We start from the raw sequence: 21,913 nt of genomic DNA, 5'->3' as shown, positions 1-21,913 counted from the left end.
CCCAAGCCGGGAATCTAACTGGGTCCCTGACTCTGTGAGACAGCAGTGCTAACCACTGTGCCACCATGCCGCCCGAATCGCATCTAACAGATCGAATAACTGGGAACCAGATTAGTTCCAAAGAAGACAATGATGAGAGGCAGCAATCTTTTACAGGCAATTTTTAATTTTCTCCTGCCGTTTCATTCAGGGGAGCCCTCCTGTATGTTTTGAATGTGTGACTGGTAAGAATGCAAATTCCAGACAGTGAGGAGCTGTCTGCAACCTTCAGTGCAAGGGGAGATCAATATCATTCCTCACCTGATGGAGAAACAGCTCCTCAACCTCGACCTTCATATATTGCACTGCTGCTTGAATTTCCATCTGAATGAGCAATACTATTACCCAGGACGTAGCGCACAGAGCAGGGAAACCCAGAACACTACTGCAAGCGAAGAGGTGTCAAGAAGCAGACTTAGGGAGCACGGCGGGAAACTTCTGATGTGAAGAATAATCAATACTTGGAGTTCTGATAAAGTAGAGCAGAGAAGAATCTTTAGAGGAGTGACAGGATGGTTTGATGAGCAGATTCTGGTTGACTGGAAAAGCTATTTGGTTTGTGATAGTTAAACCTTCTTGTTTGTAAAAGAGTTGTTTATAAAACACTATTTAAAGGGGTCAACTTTCAAAGCGTACCTCAGGATAAATATACATTTTCTTTCTAAATCATTCTTTCATGGGATGTGGGTATTGAGTTTAAGTTTATTTTATTAGTGTCACAAGTAGACTTACATTAACACCGCAATGAAGTTACTTTGAGAATTTGAATTCACTTTAGGATTGACTCGACAGTATTCACTGAATGCTGGGACACTGGGAAGTTCTGTGGAACAAATGGACCTTGGTGTGTTTGTCCACCGATCTCTGAAGGCGGAAGGGCTTGTCAGTAGGGTGGTGGAAAGGGTATATGGGACACTTACCTTTATCAATCGATTGGAAAACCAGGGAAGTCATGTTGGAGTTGTTTAGAACTTTGAGAGAACAGCTAGAGTACTGTGTGCAGTTCTGGTCACCACATTATAGGAAGGATGTCATTGCATTGGAAGGGGTGCAGAGGAGATTCACCAGGATCCTGCCTGGGATGGAGCATTTAAGTTATGAAGAGAAGTTGGGTAGGCTTGGGTTGTTTTCATTCGCACAGAGAAGATTGAGGTCCAACCTGATCAAGTGTACAAGGTTGATGTGGACAGAGTGGATAATGAATAGCCGGTCCCCTTAGTTGAAGTCATGAGGCAACATAAGTTCAAGGTGAGGGGCAGGAGGTTTAGGGGAGATTTAAGGAAAAATGCTTTTACCCAGAGGGTGATGAGGGTCTGTAATGCGTTGCCTGGGAGGGTGATAGAGGTGAGTTGCCTCACACCCTTTAAAAAGGATGAGCATTTGGCACGTCATAACATTCAGGGTTATGGGCCAAGTGCTGGCAGATGGGATTAGGTGGGAGTGTCAGTGCAGACTTGATGGGCCAAAAGGCCTCTCCTACAATATATGATTCTATGACTCTATGAACATCCTCTAGTCGCCACACTCGATGCCTGTTCGGGTACAGTGAGGAAGAATTTAGCATAGCCAATGCACTTAACCAACATGTCTTTCGGACTGTGGGAGGAAACATGAGCACCCAGAGGAAACCCATGCTGACACGAGAATGTGCAAACTCCACACAGACAGTGACCCAAGCCAGGAATCGATCCCTGGTGCTGTGAGGCAGAAGTGCTAACCACTAAGCCAACCTATTCACATCTAATTTATCAAATTACTGGGAACCAGATTAGCTCCAAAGATGACAATGGCAAGATGCAGCAATCTTTAATTGACCATTTTTAATTTTCTCCCACCATTCCATTCAGAGGAGTCATAGAGTCATAGAATCCTACACCATTCGGCCCATCGAGTCTGCACAGACCACAATCCCTCCCAGGCCCTATCTCCACAACCCCATGAATTTACCCTTGCTAGCCCCCCCGACACGAACTCCACACAGATAATGACCCAAGCCGGGAATCGAACCAGGGTCTCTGGCACTGTGAGGCAGCAATGCTAACCACTGTGCCACCATGGCGGCCTCCTGTGTGTTCTGAATGTGCAACTGGTAAGAAGTTCCAGACAGCGAAGAGCTGTCTGCAACCTTCAGTGTAAGTGCTACGGGTGCAAGGGGAGATCAATATCATTCCTCACGTGATGGAGAAACAGCTCCTCAACCTCGACCTTCATATATTGCACTGCTGCTTGAATTTCCATCTGAATGAGCAATACTATTACCCAGGCCATAGCGCACAGAGCAGGGAGACCCGGAACGCTACTGCAAGCGAAGAGGTGTCAAGAAGCAGACTTAGGGAGCACGGCGGGAAACTTCTGATGTGAAGAATAATCAATACTTGGAGTTCTGGTAAAGTAGAGCAGAGAAGAATCTTTGGAGAAGTGACAGGATGGTTTGATGAGCAGATGCTGGCTGACTGGAGAAGGTATTTGGTTTGTGATAGTTAAACCTTCCTGTTTGTAAAAGAGTTGTTTATAGAACACTATTAAAGGGGTCAACAGTCACAGCGTACCTCAGGATAAATGGACATTTTCCTTCAAAATCATTCTTTTATGGGATGTGGAGTTTATTTTATTAGTGTCACAAGTAGACTTACATTAACACTGCAATGAAGTTACTGTGAGAATTTGAATCCACTTTAGGATTGACATGAAAGCATTCACTGAATGCTGGGATACTGGGAAGTTCTATGGAACAAATGGACCTTGGCGTCCACAGATCTCTGAAGGTGAAAGGACATGTTAGTAAGGTGGTGAAACAGACATATGGGACACTTGCCTTTATCAATCGAGGCATAGTTTGAAAGAGCAGGGAAGTCATATTGGAGTCATTTAGGACTTTGGTGAGGCCACAGCTAAACTACTGTGTGCAGTTCTGGTCACTACATTATAGGAAGGATGTGATTGCACTGGAGAGGGTGCAGAGGAGATTCACCAGGATGTTACCTGGGATGGAACCTTTAAGTTATGAAGAAAGATTGGATAGGATTGGATTGTTTTCGTTGGAGCAGAGGAGACTGAGGGGTGACCTGATCAAGGTTTACAAGATTATGAGAGACATGGACAGAGTGGATAAGGAACAGCTGTTCCCCTTAGTTGAAGGGTCAGTCATGAGGGGTCATAGGTTCAAGGTGATGGGCAGGAGGTTTAGAGGGGAGTGAGAAAAACTTCTTTGTCCAGAGGGTGGTGGTTTGGAATACGCTGCCTGGGAGGGTGGTAGAGGCAGGATGCCTCACATCCTATTCCTAAAACTAAAACCCCACTCAACTTCATTACCCCAAAATGAAGCCACTTCTCCTTTAAACTTTTAAACATGGTTTACCTCAGTGGTCGTAATCTTGGCTCTTTTAGTTATAGTTGTGCGACAATTATAAGTGCCTTGCCACGTAGATAAGAAGATGAGCAACACCTCTGCGAACTACTGAGGCTGTATAAGGCGTTGGACAGACCCCATTAGGAATATTGTGAGCAGTTTTGGGCCCCATACCGAAGGAAGGATGTGCTGGTCTTGGAGAGGGTCTAAGAGGAGGTTCACTAGGATGATCCCAGGAATGAAGGATTTGTGGTATGAGGAGCAGTTGAGGAGTCTGGGCCTATACTCAATGCAATTTAGAAGGATGAGGGGGGATCTATTTGAAACTTACAGAATACTGAGAGGTCTCAATTGAGTGGACATGGAGAGGATGTTTCCACTAGTGGGAGAGACCAGAACTCGAAGGCACAATCTCGGAGTGAAGGGACGCTCCCTTAAAACTGAGGAAGAAATTCCTCAGCAAGAGGCTGGTGAATTTGTGGAACTCGTTGCCACAGGGGGCTGTGGAGGGCAGGTCATTGAGTGTCTTTAAGATAGAGAGAGATTTAAAGTGCGAGGGGCAAGTTTTAGAAGAGATGTACGAGGCAGATTTTTTACACAGAGTGTTGGCTGTCTGGAGCTCATTGCCGGGGGAGGTAGTGAAAGCGGATACGGTGGTGACTTTTAAGGGGCGTCTTGACAAATACAAGATGTGTACGTTAGAAAGGTTAGCCATGATAGATGCATGGGATTACAGGGAATGGGCAAAAGGGGGGAGTGATGGTGGGTAAGATGCTCTGTCGGTGAGTCGGTGCAATTTCAATGGGCTGAATGGCCTCTTTCTGTACTGTAGGGATTCGATGGTTCTGTAATGTTCAAAGGGATGCAGTTCACCTGCTGTCCTGGTCAGCATTTAGTGGGAGCTTGCTGTGCACAAATAGGCTGTTTTGTTTCCTACATTAGAACGATGACTGAATCATTGGCAGTAAAGCACTTTGGGACATTACAACGTTGTGAAAGGCGCTACATAAATGCAATCCCCTTCTCTCTTTGAGTGCGGCTTGTGTATTTTGTGAATGTGAACTCCAAACCTATGCTTGTTGGAGTTTGCCTGTTCCTTTTAATAATTAAAGAATCTTCTTGAAGCTAAAGAAGGAATATTTTTTCACCAAGGAGCAGTGTTCCTGAGCCCTGCCCATGTCCTGAATCTTTTCCTGGTTTAGGGTCTCCCTTCACCGAGCTGCTTTTTAAAATTCCTACGTGTTCCTCCCTTGTGGAAATTGTACGCAATGCGCACAGAGTGAGGTGCGTCACAGAATTCGATTTTAATTGGAAAGGGAGACAGCCGCGAGTACAATTCACCCCCGTTAGTCTAGACGGGGAAGCGGTGAGAGGTGACCAGATTGCTAGACCACTGTGACACGCGTGACTTTCACCAGCTGTCTGAGGACGATGCAGACTTGTGTTCTCCAAGAGGCGCACAGAGAAAATTGCTGCCGCCTGTGTGAGAAATGGTTCTCCACTGCAGCTGCAGAGGGCCAGGAACACAAGACCGGCTGGTAATCTGTAGTCTCGCTCATGGCTAGTGAGCACACTGGCTTCTCAAAGTCACTGAAATCTCAAGGTAGAATGAGGTTTCGAGGAACTTGAATACAAAGCATTAGGTCAGCTGCCAGTAAGATATCGACTGTAACCCAGTACATGCAGGAATGCAGCTGATGTGGTAATGGGAAGGCAGGACGGTAAAGCCAACTGATGATGCCATATCTCCTGCTCCCCTCAGTGAAATAGTGAGGCTCACAAGGAGATACCGGATTGTACACGTTAAGCAACAATAGCAAGGGCAGCACAGTGGCTAGCACGGCTGTCTCACAGCGCCAGGGACCCGGGTTCAATTCCAGCCTCGGGTCACTGTCTGTGCGGAGCTTGCACATTCTACCCGTGTCTGCATGGGTTTCCTCCAGATGCTCCGGTTTCCTCCCACACTCCAAAGATGAGCAGGTTAGGTAGATTGACCATGCTAAATTGACCCTACTGTCAGGGGGATTAGCAGAGTAAATGAGAGTGATGGGAATAGGGGCTGGGTGGGATTGTGGTCGGTACAGACTCGATGGGCCAAATGGCCTCCTTTTGTACTGTAGGGATTCTATGGAATAATTCACATTTATGTAGTACATTTCATAGAATCCCTATAGTGCAAGTACAAAATATACAAGCCACACTCAGAGAGAAGGAACTTGCATTTATATAGCGCCTTTCGCAATGTTGCAATGTCCCAAAGTGCTTTACTGCCAATGAAGTGCAGTCACCGTTCTAACGTAGGAAACAAGACAGCCAATTTGTGCACAGCAAGCTCCCACTAAATACTGACCAGGACAGCTGATGAACTGCATCGAGTCTGCACTGAAACCAATTCTACCCAGGCCCTATGCCTGTAACCCCATGTATCTACCCTGCTAATCCCTCTAACTACGCGTCCCAGGACACAAAGGAGCAATGTAGCATGGTCAGTGCACCTAACCCACACATCTTTGGACTGTGGGAGGTAACTGGAGCACCTGGGGGAAACCCACACAGACACAGGGACAACGTGCAAACTCCACACAGACATTTAACGCTGTAAGATGCCCCAAAGCACTTCACTTGAGCAGTATGAAAGAAAGAATGATACCACTCGCCACATAAGGATATGTTAGGTCAATGACCAATAACTTGGTCAAAGGGGTGGTTTTAAAAATGCCTTTAAGCAGGAAAGTGGGGATAAATAGACAGAGAGGTGTAGGATGGATGTTCCAGAGCTTGGGGCATGAGAAATTGAAGGCATGACCACCCAATTATGGAGATTAAAATTGGAGGGGGGGACGGTGATGGGGGGAAGGTGGTGGTAGAGGTGCACAGAAGGCCAGAATTAGAGAGCACAGTCTTTATTCATTCATGGGGCATGGGTGCCACTGGCAGGTCAGCATTTATTGCTCATTCCTAGTTGCCCCAGGACGTTTGTGAGTGGCATTGCTGTGGCTGTAGAGTCACACGTAGGCCAGACCGAGTGAGGACAGCAGATTCCCTTCCCCGAGGGACATTAGTGAACCAGATAGGTTTTTCCGACAATGGTTTCACGGTCATCAGTAGATTCTTAATTCCGGATATCTTTTATTGAATTCAGATTCCACCATCTGCCGTGGTGGGACTCGAACCCCAGAACATTTGCTGAGTTTCTGGATTAAGAGTCTCGCGGTAATACCACTCTGCCACCACCTCCCCTTGGACATTTGTGGGGCTGGAGGAAATTACAGAGTTAGTGAGGGACGAGGCTGTGGAGGGGTTTGAAAACAAAGAGAAATCTTAAGAATCAGGCTCTCGCCACATGGCAGGGTTTAATGAGCGGTACACCTGACTGAAAATCGGCTTCACTTCGTTATGGGGGAGATTGTACGCCTCTATCCCAAAACCATAAAATCCCGCCCGAGGTCAGTGGACCTTCCCATGGTCCGCCCCCTGCCTGCCCTGATTCCCGTGACAGGCGGGACATTAAAAATCTGCCCATAGGGTCAGACAGTGCAGAAAAGCACCTTCAGCCCACCCCAGGCTGTACAGACAATACCTCCCATCAAAGGCACAGCATTTCAGTGGCACAGGAGTGGGAGGGGGGGAGTGTCGTTTTAGTTCCAATGTAGCAAGTCCAGCAATCTGCAACTTTTAACTGGCAGATCTCATTATTGAATGGCTCAGTCTATAGAACTTTGCAAGCCAGACCTGGTCATCATCAGAGGTACAGACATGTACACTTCCCAGCACGGCTTCTCTGAAAAACGATCAGGGTTTGGGTTTACCATCAGCTGTCCAAGGACTCTTGAGGTCCAACATAGTGTCCGAACTAGCCTGCCCATGACCAATTGGAGCGTATAATTTTCACCAACTTTTCTCTGGATCCCCACTCCCACCCTGTGAATGTCCTGCACTGAGGCCAGTCCACTTCCGTCAGTGTAAGCCGTGGCTCAGTCAGAGCACTTTCACCCAGGAGTCAGAAGGTGGATCTTTCACTCAAGACACTGCAAAATAAAGGAATTGGAGGATGACTCTCCAGTGCAACACTGAGGGGGAGCTGCATTGTCAGAGATGCCGGCTGGGATTTTCCAATCTTGCCACGCCGCAAGGCCAGGATTCTCCGACCTCGCTCCCCCGCGGTCGAGATTCTCTGACCTTGCTACCCCCACGATCAGGATTCTCTGACCTCGCTCCGCAGAGGTGGGATTCTCCAACCTCAGCCCACAGAGTCAGGATTCTCTGACCTCGCTTCCCCTGCGAGATCGGGATTCTCCGACCTCCCCTTACAGTGCCGGGATTCTCCGACCTCGCCCCGCAATGCCGGGATTTTCCGACCTCGCTCCCCCCACGACTGGGATTCTCCTGACCTCGCAGCCCGTGAGGTTGGGATTCTCCGACCTCACCTCACGAGGCTGGGATTCTCCAACCTGGCCCCCCCCTACCCCCTCCCCCCCCCACAGCTGGGATTCTCAGACCTCACCCCCTCCCCCCACGGCCAGCGTTCTCCAAGCTCGCCCCATGGATTTTCCAGTCCCGCTGCAGTGAATGGAGTTTTGGCCGAGTGCCACATTCTCCGTTCTCGCTGCCAGCACTGACGGGGCGAACGAGACCAGAGAATTCCGGACAAAACTGATCTGATTTCGTCTGGGTATAACCAATCATGTGACACTACATGGTGGCACAGTGGTTAACACTGCTGCCTGACAGTGCCAGGGGCCTGGGTTCGATTCCCGGCTTGGGTCACTGTCTGTGTGGAGTCTGCATGTTCTCCCCGTGTCTGCGTTGGTTTCCTCCGGATGCTCCAGTTTCCTCCCGCAGTCCGAAAGACACGCTGGTTAGGTGCTAAATTCTCCCTCAGTGTACTCTAACAGGTGCTGGAGTGTGGCGACTTGGGGATTTTCACAGTAACTTCATTGCAGTGTTAATATAAGCCAATACTTGTGACACTAATAAATAAACTTTAAACTTCACCAAGTAATGATAAACGTGAAATGATTGTTCACCTGCACAGTCATTATTAGCAGATTGTTAGCACATCAGTCAGCCAGAGAATCATAGCGTCCCTACAGTGCAGCAGAAGGCCATTCGGCCCATCGAGTCTGCACAGAGTTGACTGTGTTCTGTTAATGGGACGGTTTGGTGCACCCGGTGCTGCACAGAATACACACCAGATTGAGTTTCACCAAGGATCCTGACCAAAATTTGGTGTTAGTGATATATTGCTGCTGCCAGCGTGCTGAATGTGGAAGCACAGGCCCGGGGGAAGAAAGGGAAAATCAGGCTGGTCGCACGGTTTGATTCATAGTTATCAGAAGCCTAAAAGTAGGCCCAAACCAGCAGAGGTGCTTCAAAGCAAATCCCTGGGACATACCACTATCCAGATTCCACTAATCCTAAAAGGGATTATTTATAAAATGATTCATAGAATCCTACAATGCAGAAGAGGCCATTTGGCTCATTGACTCTGCACTCACTCTCTGACAGAGTTTCTAATCCAGGCCCTTTCCCCCACCCTATCCCCACACATTTACCATGATTAATCCATCTAACGGACAATTTAGCACGGGCAATCCATCTAACACCTTCGTGGGACGCGGGAGGAAACCGAAGCACTCGGAGGAAACCCACACAGATACGGGGAGAACATGCAGACTCCACACAGACAGTGACCCAGGCCGGGAATCGAACCCTTTAGTGTCGGGGGGAACTAGCTAGAGTAAATGTATGGGGTGATGGGGTTAGGGCCTGGGTGGGATTGTACTCGGTGCAGACTCAATGGGCCGAACGGCCTCTTCCTCACTGTAGGATTCTATGAACCCGGGACCATGGCACTGTGAGGCAGCAGTGCTCACCACTGTGTCGCTCCATATTTTCACCAGAGCAGAGATTGTGTGGAATGGCTGGGGGCTCGATGATGAGACGGGAATCACGTTCAGCATGGAACTCTGTAACTTTAACTCTCGTTCCACCGAGCGCACAAGGGGTTGTGTTTGTTTTATTTTCCCCCTTGAATCAATAAAGCGTGCGTAATAAATGTTAAAGCTGCACATTTAAAGGAACGGTGTTGTGTCAGGGAGCCTTACTGGCCCAGCCTAGCAGAAAGCTTTTATGAATCACGTACTGTTCCTCCTTCTCTGCAAATTGCTCAGCTCACAGAGAACACTGGGCAGTATATGATTCATAAAAGCTTTCTGCCGGCCTCTGGGGAAATATCTGCAGGATAATAGACATCTATCCTCCACATTTATGAATTATGACCAGCTGTTTTTCCGACATTAATATTAAATCTCATTTGTACAATGCTATGGATTTCACCGTGGGTGTCATCATGGCTGAGTCAGTATCATTCCTCCCTCGGAATCACGAGTTGCCGAGTTCACATCCCACTCCGAGGGCCTGAGTGCATCAATCAAGACTGACATTCCCTGGCAGTGCTGGGGGGGTGCTGCAGTGTCAGAGCCGCAGACTTTGAGATGAGGCGTTAAACCGAGCCCCATCCATTTAAGTTTTAAGGTTTATTTAACACTGTCACAAGTAGGCTTACGTTAACACCATGATGAAGTTACTGCGAAAATCCCCCTAGCGGCCACACCCCAGTGCCTGCTCGAGTGCACTGAGGGAGGAAATCGGAGCACCCGGAGGAACCCCACGCAGACACGGGGAGAATGTGCAAACTCCGCACAGACAATGACCCTAGCAGGGAATCAAACCTGGGTCCCTGGCACTGTGGGGCAGCAGTGCTAGACACTGTGGCACTTGAGTTGATGTAAAAGATCTGTTGCTTTGCTTTGAAGAAGAGCAGGGAAGGGATCTTTGCACCCTGGCCAATATTTATTTTTCAATCACCACCCAAACATGACCAATTATCTGATCATTCATCACATTACTATTTGTGGGAGTTTCCTGCGTGTAAATTGACTTGTGTTTTCTACATTAAACAATGACTACACTTCAAAAAAAAATCATTTCGGTAGCCATAAAGCAGATTGAGAGGTCTGATGGATGTGAAGAGTGCTATATGAATGCAAGACTTTATTGGCAGGTGAGGGGGTGCAAGGAAGGTGTCAACTAATATGAAATTTGTGTAATAAGAACATAAGAAATAGGAGCAGGAGTAGGCCATCTAGCCCTTCGAGCCTGCCCCGCCATTCAATAAGATCATGGCTGATCTGTCGTGGCTCAGTTCCACTTTCCCGCCCTCTCCCCATAACCCTTAATCCCCTCTCTTATCAAGAACCTATCAACCCGCTTCTTAAAAATATTTAGCGAGGCAGCCTCCACCACTTCAACGGGCAGAGAATTCCAGAGATTCACCACCCTTTGAGTGAAGAAGTTCCTCCTCAACTCCGTTCTAAACCGCCTCCCCTTTATCTTGAGGCTGTGCCCCCTAGTCCTACTGTCTTTTTTGAGCGGGAAGAGTCTCTCCACCTCTATCCTATCCATCCCATTCATCATCTTATATGTCTCAATGAGATCTCCCCTCATTCTTCTAAACTCTAACGAGTACAAGCCTAGTTTATTCAGCCTCTCCTCATAGCTCAATCCCCTCAACTCCGGTATCAGCCTAGTAAACCTCCTCTGCACTCCCTCCAGGGCCAAAATATCCTTGCGCAGGTGCGGCGCCCAAAACTGCACACAGTACTCCAGCTGCGGCCTCACCAATGCCCTATACAGCTGCAGCAAGACCTCCCTACTTTTATATTCAATCCCCCTCGCTATGAAGGCCAGCATCCCATTCGCCTTCCTGACCACCTGCTGCACCTGCAAGCTGGGTTTTTGCGACTCATGCACAAGGACCCCGAGGTCCCTCTGCACCGTCGCCTGCTGCAGTTTTTTGCCACGTAAGTAATAGTCCTTCCTACCATTCTTCCTACCAAAGTGGACCACCTCACACTTGCCAACAATTAAATTCCATTTGCCATTTCCTGGCCCATTCGCCCAGCCTATCTAGATCCTTCTGCAGACTCTCCACGCCCTCCGCACAATTTACCTTTCCCCCAATCTTGGTGTCATCAGCAAATTTCGACACCCTGCACTCGGTTCCCTCCTCCAGATCATCTATATAAATGGTAAATAGCTGAGGCCCCAGCACCGACCCCTGGGGCACCCCACTAGTCACCAACCGCCAATCCGAATAGCACCCATTGACCCCCACTCTCTGCCTCCTATTTGACAACCAAAATGATTTGAATTCCATCAATCAGGGAACAAGGGAGAGAGTAAGTGACCAAGATGTTTTCCCAATGTCCTGGTTTTCCCTCAACCAGCAAGGGTGGCACAGTGGTTGGCACTGCTGCCTCACAGCTCCAGGGACCCGGGTTCGATTCCCGGCTTGGGTCACTGTCTGTGTGGAGTTTGCACATTCTCCTCGTGTCTGCATGGGTTTCCTCAAGGTGTTCCGGTTTCCCCTCACACTCCAAAGATGGGCAGCTTAGGTGGATTGGCCAGGCTAAAATTCCCTTTAGTGTCTCGAGATGTGCTGGTTAGGTGGATTAGCAGGATAAATTCAAGGGGTTACAGGGATAGGGGCTGGGTGGGATGCTCTGTCGGAGAGTTGGTGCAGACTCAATGGGCCAAATGGCCGCCTTCTGCGCTGTAGGGATTCTATGATTCTAACATCACTAAGATTAAATTGGTGATTTATCACATGGGGTAATGAGATGTGTGATTGACATTTGCAGTTCATGTACAAATGCAGTAAGACCTGGACAATATCCAAGCTTCGGCTGACAACTGGCAAGTAACATTTGTGCCGCGCAAGTGCCAGGCAATGACCATCTCCAACAAGAGAGGATCTAACCATCTCCTCTTGACATTCAATGGTATTACCATCACTCAATCCCAAATTTTCAACATCCTGAGGGTTACCGTTGACCAGAAACTGGACAAGCCATACAACTACTGTGGCTACAAGAGCAGGTCAGAGGCTGGGAATCCTGTGGCGAGTAACTTACCTCCTGGCTCCCCAAAGCCTATCCACTATCTAGGAGGCACTAGTCAGGAACATGATGGAATACTCTCCATTTGTCTGGATGAGTGCAGCTCCCAACAACACTCAAGAAGCTTGACACCATCCAGGACAAAGTAGCCCACTTGTTATGCACCCCATAACCTATCCACAAATATTCAATAGCTCCAGCAGTGACGTACAGTGGCAGCAGGGATTTTCATTGTAACTTCATTGTTAATGTAAGCTTACTTGTAACACTAATAAATAAAACTGAAACATCTACAAGATGCGCTGCAGGAACACACCAAGGCTCCTGAGACAGCACCTACCAAACCAATGACACTGTCAGAACACCTGATACCTGGGAATACCACTACCTGGCAATTTCCTCTCCAAGTCACTCACCATTCTGAGTGTTCCTTCTCTGTCGCTGGGTCAAAGTCCTGGAACTCTCATTGTGGGTGTACCTACACCACATGGACGGCAGCAGCTCAAGAAGGCAGCTCGTTCCCACCTTCTCAAGCACAATTAGGGATGGACAATAAATGCTGGCCCAGCCAGCAATGCTCACATTCTGTGAGTAAATTTATAAAAACATGAAAAGGTGTACTTCACAAATGATTTTGGAATATTGTGACACTGTGGTAATGTGAGGAGCTATGCAGAATTACAACACAGAAACAGGGCTTTCAGCCACCTGGCCTGTACTTACACTCCATACCAGCCTCATCCTATCCTATTCGAACCTGGGTCCCTGGTGCTGTGAGGCAGCAGTGCTAATCACTGTGCCGCCATGCCACCCCAAACCCTTCTGCCTTACTTTTTCTCTCCCCTCCTCACAAACCTCTGCCCTTCACTTGGTGGCACAGTGGTTAGCACCACTGCCTCACAGTGCCAGGGACCCGGATTTGATTTTGGCCTTGAGTGACTAACTGTGTGGAGCTTGCACATTCTCCCCGCGTCTGTATGGCTTCCTCCGGGTGCTCCGGTTTCCTCCCACACTCCAAAGATGCGCAGGTTAGGTGGATCAACCATGTTAAATTGCCCCTTAGTATACACTGATGTGTAGGTTCAGCGGATTGTCCATGCTGGATAAGGTGGAGGTGAGGGCCTGGGTGGGATGCTCTTTGGGAGAGTCTGCACAGACTCGATGGGCTGAATGGCCTCTTTCTGCACTGTAGGGGTTCTATGACTCTATGACTATTCTTTCAGTCATTGCTGCTATTTCAACCCTTTCCACAGCTCACCCTGTTTCATCTCTGTAACGTACTTTAATCCACTGAAGGATATTGCAATTGGATGTTGCCTTCGTGATACATAATTGCTACTGATGAAAACTCACTGTAAACTATGCGGTGGCGTAGTGATACTGTCACTAGACTAGAATCCAGGGTAATGCGCTAGGAACCTAGGTTCAAATCCCACCGTAGCAGATGTTGAAACTTGAATTCAATAAAAATCTTGTCAATTGTCGTAAAAACCCATCGGGTTGATTAATGTCCTTTAGGGGAGGAAATCTGCTACCCTTACCTGGCCTACATGTGACTCGAGGCACAGCAATGTGGTTGACTCTCAGGTGCCCTTTAAACAGGGGCAACCAGAGATGGGCAATAAATGCTGGCCAGCCAGTGACGCCCACAACCTGTAAAATGATCAAATAAAAATGTTGCAGTTACTAACCGGCGCCTCTACAGCTTGCATAGAATGGGATAAAAAAATGATGTTTATAACAAAGCAGACATTGTTTGGCAAGGGTGAATTTTACGAGTCCGCGCCCTTGGTCGGAAGCCTTGTCCGTAGCAAGGGTACATCAGGAATTTACGCATGCCGCACCAAGGTTTGTGCCACCATGATCAGAGAGAATCTTATGTATCCAGATATTCAACATGAAGATCAAACACCCAGCAGCAGAGGTTAATGTTACCCCCTCGATATCTCATTTGGCACGTCAGACAGTGGGCTGCATAAAAGAGACGGATGGTAACTCTGTCTCTCCATGTTCCACCCCCTCCTGCCAGTCCTGCACATCCTAATCATTGCGAGGGTTACACCTTCTATCTACTGATCTGTGCTGTTGGCTGTCTTTTACAGAGTTGACGTGTGAACTTGCCTTGAAGTCGTCAAAAAATGGCCAATCAGGTAAGAGATACACAATCTGATTTATTTATTATGGTGCATACTATTCTGGGGTGGTTTGTTGTGGGATTTCGCAATATAAAGTAACATCCACATCATCAGCCTAAGGAAATAATCAATACAATGTAAATGACTACATCTGTACGAGAGCCTCCTGATCAAGTAGAATCCCTGCAGTGCAGAAGAAGGCCATTCGGCCCATCGAGCCTGCACCAACTCTCCGAAAGAACGTCTTATCCAGGCACACCCCTGCCCTATCCCCATAACCCCGGACATTTACCATGGCTAATCTCTATAACCTACACATCATTTGGACACTAAGGAGCAATTTAACTTGGCTAATCCACCTAACCTGCACATCTTTGGACACTAAGGGGCAATTTAGCATGGCCAATCCACCTAATCTGTACATCTCTGGAGTGTGGGAGGAAACCAGAGCACCCGGAGGAAACCCACGCAGACACGAGGAGAATGTGCAGATTCCACACAAACAGCGACCTGAAGCCGGAATCGAACCCGGATCCCTGGCGCTGAGAGGCAGCAGTGCTAACCACTGTGCCACCCCATTTCACTGACATGGGGAGAACGTGCAAACTCCATCCAGACAGTCACCCAGGGCCGGAATCGAACCCGGATTCCCGCCGCTATGGGGCAGCAGTGCCAACCACTGTGCCACCCATGCCCCACACACCATCAATACTTTGATTCAGAATTGAAGGAGATGTGTAACTGTACCAGCAATATGTTTGCTTCACAGTGAGGACCAGCTACTGCCTTAAGGTGCTAAGTGTCTAATTTTGGCACTGGCTAGCTGAACGGAGCAGATTGCGAGCCCTGCACTTGTTACACTCACTCAGTACAACCCTGCCAATTTGGAAGTTTCTTCACGATGCAAAGTTTCCCGGGTGTGTTCCAAAAGTAAAGTTTATTTATTCGTCACAAGGCTTACGTTAACATTGCAATGAAGTTACTGTGAAATTCTCCTAGTCACCACAGTCCGGCACCTGTTTGGGTCAATGCACCCTAACCAGCATGTCTTTGGATTGAGTGAAGACTGGAGCACCCGGAGGAAACCCACACAGATACAGGGAGAATGTGGAAGACTCCACGCAGGCAGTGACCCAAGCCGGGAATTGAACCTGGGTCCCTGGTGCTGTGAGGCAGCAGTGCTAACCACTGTGCTGCCCCCAGGGTGTCCCCCACCCCACCAGCGCTACAGTAACTAGGCCTCTCAACGCTTCTCCTAGAACTGGCGACTAAATAGAGCTTTGAAAGTCAGTGGAATCACCATTACCATGGTGATGATGGGAAAGTCAGCTGCTTCCTAACATTAACAGTTTCACTGAGACAAGAGCAATTTGTCCATCCTTTCACACTCTGGGGGAAAATAACATCAACCGAAGCCACGTCCTTTGGACCAGTTGTTCCCGTGGTGGATGAGTTTGCAGTGTCACACCATAGAATTGTATAGCACAGAACAGCACAGGAGCAGGCCCTTCGGCCCACCAAGCCTGCGCTGATCACATTGTCCTATCTAGACTAACCGCCTGTATCCCTATATTCCTCACCTGTTCATGTGTCTATCCAGATAAGTTCTAAATGTCGCTAATGTATCTCCCTCAACTACCTCACTTGGCAGCGCGTTCCAACCCCCACCACCTCAGTGTAAATAACTTCCCCGCACATCTCCATTGAACCTCCCCCTCCCCTTGTCTTGAACTTGTGCCCCCTTGTGATTGTCGCTTCTGCCCTGGGAAAAAGCTTCCAACTGTTCAGCCTATCTATACCCCTTGTAATTTTATAAATTTCTATTGGGTCGCCCCCTCAGCCTTTGTCTTTCTGGGGAGAACAACCCCCGGAAGGAGGCCATTCAGTCCATCATCTCTGTGCCAGCTCTTTGGTACATCCGTGTAATTAGTCTCACTCACCTACTCTTTCTCTTCAGCATGATAATTTTTTCCCCTTCAAGTATTTATCCAATTTCCGTTTGGAAATCTCTATTGCAGTTGCTTCCATCGCCTTTCCAGACAGAACGTTCCAGGTGATAACAATCCTCTGCTTCAAAAAATGTCCCATTTCGTTCTTTTTGCCAACCACTTTGAACCCATGTTCTCTGGTTACCAACCCATCTGTCACTGCAAACAGTTCCTCATTTATTTTTAAAAACCATTCATGTCATATACCCTGCTATGATTGGTATTCCCCAAATAGACATCTATTTCTGGGGTCCACTTTATTTAGATACACTCGCTGCTATGAGATAATTGCATTCACACGTCATCATCCTGTCTCCAGCTTTCTTTAGATGGTAGGGATTCATGATCAGAAGTTGCGTGCAAACCAACAGTGGCACAGTGGTTGGCACTGCTGCTTCACAGTGCCACGGACCCGGGTTCGATTCCAGCCTTGGGTCACTGTGTGTGTGGAGTTTGTACGTTCTCCACGTGTCTGCGTGGGTTTCCCCTGGTTTCCTCCCACAGTCCAAAAATGTGCCGGTTAGGTGGAGTGACCATGGCTAATTTCCCCTTAGCTTCAGACAGACTAGCAGGGCAAATGCCTGGGGTTACGGAAATAGGATCTAGGTGGGATTGTTGTTGATGCAGGCTCGATGGGCCGAATGGCTTCCTTCTGCACTGCAGGGATTCTATGAATAGAGGAAAGGGGGAAAACCAGGAGTCAGCAGCACGGGAAAGGGCAGAAGGGCCTTTCAGAGGCTTGGCACAATGCTCAGAGCAGGATTGCTCACACCAGTTGGTGACAGATTGTCCCATCGGCCATACGGAAGATGGGCATTGCAGACAGGTATCAATATAAGCTTACTAATAGAAGGAGCAGTGCTCCAAAAGCTCATGCTACCAAATAAACCCTTTGGACTTTAACCTGGAGTTGTGAGACTACTTATTGTCACTAATGAAAGGCAGTGGCTTCAATCTAATGTTTAAATAAACATTTAATGACTCCTCCAAGTCTCAGAAAATGACCAATTTGATAAGATGAGTACATTGTGGTAGTGCTACTACCCTTATTGGAAGTGTAATAAGAACAATGATTCTACTGAAGATAGCTGGGAGAATCAGCCCAATTTCCTGTTTGATATTTTCCCAGCCATTGTTTTCAATGCAGTTTTTAAGTTACTCCCACAGGTTCAAATCCAAAGGTGCTGATGTGTCTCTTGTTAACCTAGGGGGAATTAGAACACCTTTGCCACGGGTGGAAACCACCCTGGATAACCAGTGATAAGAGTACCTTATTTACAATGACGGAAGACAGTAAATTCCGTTTATCAACACACGCGATTCCAGAATTCATGTACCAATGCCTTTGGGATTACTCCCAATTATTTTGTCCATTTTGTCTAGCGTAGTAATGAACAGTGGGGCTGTTGCTCCCTAGAATCGAGACCAATTCCTTCCCCGTGACTGATGTAATGAAGTTTTTCCCTTTGAATGGGTGGAATTTTAACAGATGTTCTGGGGATGGGTGTCCAATGTATCTTCAGAAAGAACTCTTCATAAATGCAGATAATGAAAATACAACAAAACTTACTTATAAATCAAAGAAAGGGTTTAATAAAGAAACACCATTACTCCAAACCTGGGGCCTCACCCTGGGCCACTCTAGCTCCCTACAATTTTACATAGTTTCTTATTTATAGTGAGTCAGCTGACTACTACACCATTCTATAATTGGTTTACTGGGTCAGCTGACCCTTATGTCTTGTTCCCATTTGTCACATTACATCCAATACAAAGCTGTCACCGGTTGGTTACATTCTAACATCCAATTCTATTTCTCTGTGAAAGCCAATGACCTTGCCCATGACCTCTGGGTATGACGTCCATCGCTGATGACCTTCGCACTGGCACAGAATCGCTTTAATAACGTCCCTTACGTCATTGAGAAAACTGTGAAGAACTTTTACTGAATAGTCATCTCGCCTTCCACAATATATGAAACAGTGACTCAGTGGGTGGATTTTTACCAGCAGACACCTTTTTTAGTTGGGCTACCTTTTTAACATTCTCATTTGTTCCACTTGTACGAGTCACTTGAACTGGAGCCAGCCTTTCAGTCTTGTTTCGGTTACTGCAGCTCTCGGAGGATTTGAGAACAACCTTGTAAGCTCCAGGAGATTGTTTTTGATACACTGGGTTTGACCCCAGGCCTACAGTAGTGGGCAGCACGGCGGCACAGTGGTTAGCACTGTTGCCTCACAACGTCAGGGACCTGGGTTCAATTCCGACCTCGGGTCACTGTCTGTCTGGAGTCTGCACGTTCTCCCCATGTCTGCGTGGGCTTTCTGCAGATGCTCTGGTTTTCTCCCACACTCCAAAGCTGTGCTGGTTAGGTGGATTGGCCGTGCTAAATTGCCCCTTGGTATCGGGGGATTATCAGGGTAAGTATGTGGGGTTACGGGGATAGGACCTGAGTGGGATTGTTGTCAGCTCAATGAGCCAAATGGCCTCTTTCTGCACTGTAGAATTTCTATGAATGTAACCAGAGGAAGGGGATAATGCTTGTTCTTTATTGTATCGGCTCAGTCTCATCCCAAATTTACAACAGCAATGCAAATTAGTCACGAAGGTTTGACTCTTCCAGATTATTTGTAGCACCGATACAGATTGTTTAACCTAGCAAGTCTCTGTCAATGCTTAACTCTAGTTCTCCTTCATTCAATCCCATCAACCTATTCCTCTATTCTTCTGTTCCTTTCTTCCTCATGTTCTTATTTAGCTTCCAGTTCAATGCATCAATGTTGTTCACTACAGCAATACACCACTGCATGTTGAGGAGTACGATTAGAGTTGATGCAGTAATTTCTCACTGCAAGCAAAATGTTCCAATATCATTTATATCAGCCTTGGTACTGTAAATCATCCGAGCGTTTGGAAATGGAATGCATGGTTGGGGAATTGTATTCAATGTCACTGCTTGGCCAGCTATGGCGGAGTGCCAGAGGGCAGCACTGGCAGCCGCGGTGGAGTGCCAGAGCACGGCCCTGCTGGCTGGGGCAGAGTGCCAGAGGATGACATTGGCAGCGCACGGACATGGCAGAGTGCCAGAACACAACAGCCCCAGCAGAGTGCGGAGCTTCCACTCTGAATCTGACACACATGATGCTCCAGAAGGAGGAAATAAATGGCCCACAAAGTATTCACTTGAAGTATTTCCCTGGATCACCAACACTTTCAATCAGCCCTTTCCATGAGACGGGAACTGGTAGAGTCTCAATGGAGAGCCCTACTCAGCCTCTTCTCTCCTTACAGTGCTTCCCCTGTTGTCTTCTAGATCCAGAGTCCCTGCCTCGACAGCTTCCCTCTTAGACCCCAGGCAGACCTGCCCCACACCCACTTCCCCTCACCCTGCCCGCAATTCTCTGGCCTTCCTGAACGTACGCACCAGCTCACCACAAGATCTCCAAAAACAAGTGAGCTCTGCAACGGCAGAATTAAGTCTGAAGCACCTCGCCTGCGAATTTGACGGCTGATCCTAGAAATAACGCAGGTTGGGACAGAGGCTGGGGTGGCCCCACGATACTGCTGAACCCCTGTTGTGGTGAGAGTAATTAGCGCAGGCATTCTGTGAATGTTTGCGGCCCAAATTCCTGAAATGTGAGTGAAATCAACCTCAGTGGCTGAATGACATCCCGATGGGGCTTCTCCTGACACACACGGTGCAGGAGCGCTCATCCTGTGCCGGGACTGTACCCTGCACCATCTGCGTCCTTCAGGACTTCCAGTGTAGCAGTGATTCAGCGGGGCCCCACTGCGTGGCCCTGGGATTGATATCTAACTCTTAATGCCTTCACAGGAGAACATGATGTGCCAAATCAACTCTACAATTTTTTTAAGTTTTAAAGTTTATTTTGTTAGTGTTACAAATAGGCTTACATTAACACTGCAATGAAGTTACTGTGAAAATCCCTTAGACGCCACATGTTCGGGTACACTGAGGGAGAACAAAGATGTGCAGGTATGGTAAATTGGTCATGCTAATTTCTCCCTCAGTGTACCCGAACAGGCGCCATGCGTGGCAACTAGGAAATTTTCACAGTAACTTCATTGCAGTGTGAATGTAAGCCTACTTGTGACTAATAAATAAACTTTAACTTTAATGATGGCCGATTATTATTCAATACTATAGTGTTTGACCCAAGGAAGGTTATTTGTTTTATTATTATCTATTAGTGTCACAAGTAGGCTCACATTAACACTGCAATGAAGTTACTGTGAAAACCCCCTAGTCGTCACACTCCGGTGCCTGTTCGGGTACACTGAGGGAGAATTCAGCATGGTCAATGCACCTAACCAGCACGTCTTTCAGACTGTGGGAGGAAACCGGAGCACCCGGAGGAAACCCACACAGACACAGGGAAAATGTGCAGATTCTGCACAAATGGTGACTCAAACTGGCACTCGAACCGTGTTCCCTGGCGCTGTGAGGCAGCAGTGTGAACTGTGCCACCGTTTTGTTGGGTTAGCACTCTGATAGTGAACAGAGTAGTACATTTAGGGGGCTGCTGTGTGGGAATGTGACCCTATCTTGAGGCTCAAACTTACCATCATGAGCAGTTCAGTATAGATTCCCACTCGAGGTTCCCAGCAGGGACAACTCAGCGACTTTAAACCCCAGCAGAAGCCGGATGCTTCCTCTCAGGAGCAAAAGGTAAAACACAAGAGCACAAACTCGAGCTTGTTTCCCCCAGCTCAGCAACTCTGATGCCAACGATATTGTACAGATTGCTGCCTCAGCGCAGGTTAGCTCATGTAGAATAGATCTAGCCCAGATTTAGATATCTTCATGGCCAACCAGTTAAACTCAGTAAACCATCGCTGAGCTCAGAGTGCTTGCCTTTTCATGAAAACAAGACAGCAAGTTGTATTTATATAGCATTGTGATCATAATGCAATATCCCAAGACACATTAGCACTGCTGCTTCACAGCGTGAGGAACCCGGGTTCAATTCCTGGCTGGAGTCACTGTCTGTGTAGAATTTGCACATTCTCCCCATGTCTGCATGGGTTACCTCTGGATGCTCTGGTTTCCTCCCATGGTCTGAAAGACGTGTTGGTTAGGTGCATTGGCCAAGCTAAATTCTCCCTCAGTGTACCCGAACAGGTGTCAGAGTGTGGCGACTAGGGGATTTTTCACAGTAATTTCATTGCAGTGTTAATGTAAACCTACTTGTGACACTAATAGATAAGCTTAAAACTTACAGAATTATAGAGCTTATTTGACACTAGGTCACATAAGGTGATATTGGGACAGGTGTCAACAGCGTGATCAAACATTTTTTTTAACTCATTCTTTCATGGGATTTGGGTGTTGCTGGCTGGGTCACCATTCATTGTCTATCCCTAACTGCCCTTGAGAAGGTGGTGATGAGCCGCTTCAATCCATGTGGTGTAGGTATA

The 21,913-nt window shown here is 47.6% G+C and overlaps 1 protein-coding gene across 1 annotated transcript in view; it reads left to right on the top strand.

Moving 5' to 3' along the window:
* Positions 1-21,913, top strand: part of ccdc92ba (coiled-coil domain containing 92Ba) — an 83,374-nt gene that overhangs the window by 28,781 nt on the left and 32,680 nt on the right. The window contains exon 3 of the mRNA XM_080210557.1: positions 14,454-14,501. Coding sequence (XP_080066683.1) covers positions 14,454-14,501 — 48 coding nt within the window. The remainder of the gene's footprint in view (positions 1-14,453; positions 14,502-21,913) is intronic.

This window comes from Carcharhinus amblyrhynchos, chromosome 23 (genome assembly GCF_965287045.1).
Source record: "Carcharhinus amblyrhynchos chromosome 23, sCarAmb.v2.hapA, whole genome shotgun sequence".
In the NCBI taxonomy this organism is placed as follows: Eukaryota; Metazoa; Chordata; class Chondrichthyes; order Carcharhiniformes; family Carcharhinidae; genus Carcharhinus; species Carcharhinus amblyrhynchos.
This window is presented reverse-complemented; position numbering and strand designations above follow the sequence as displayed.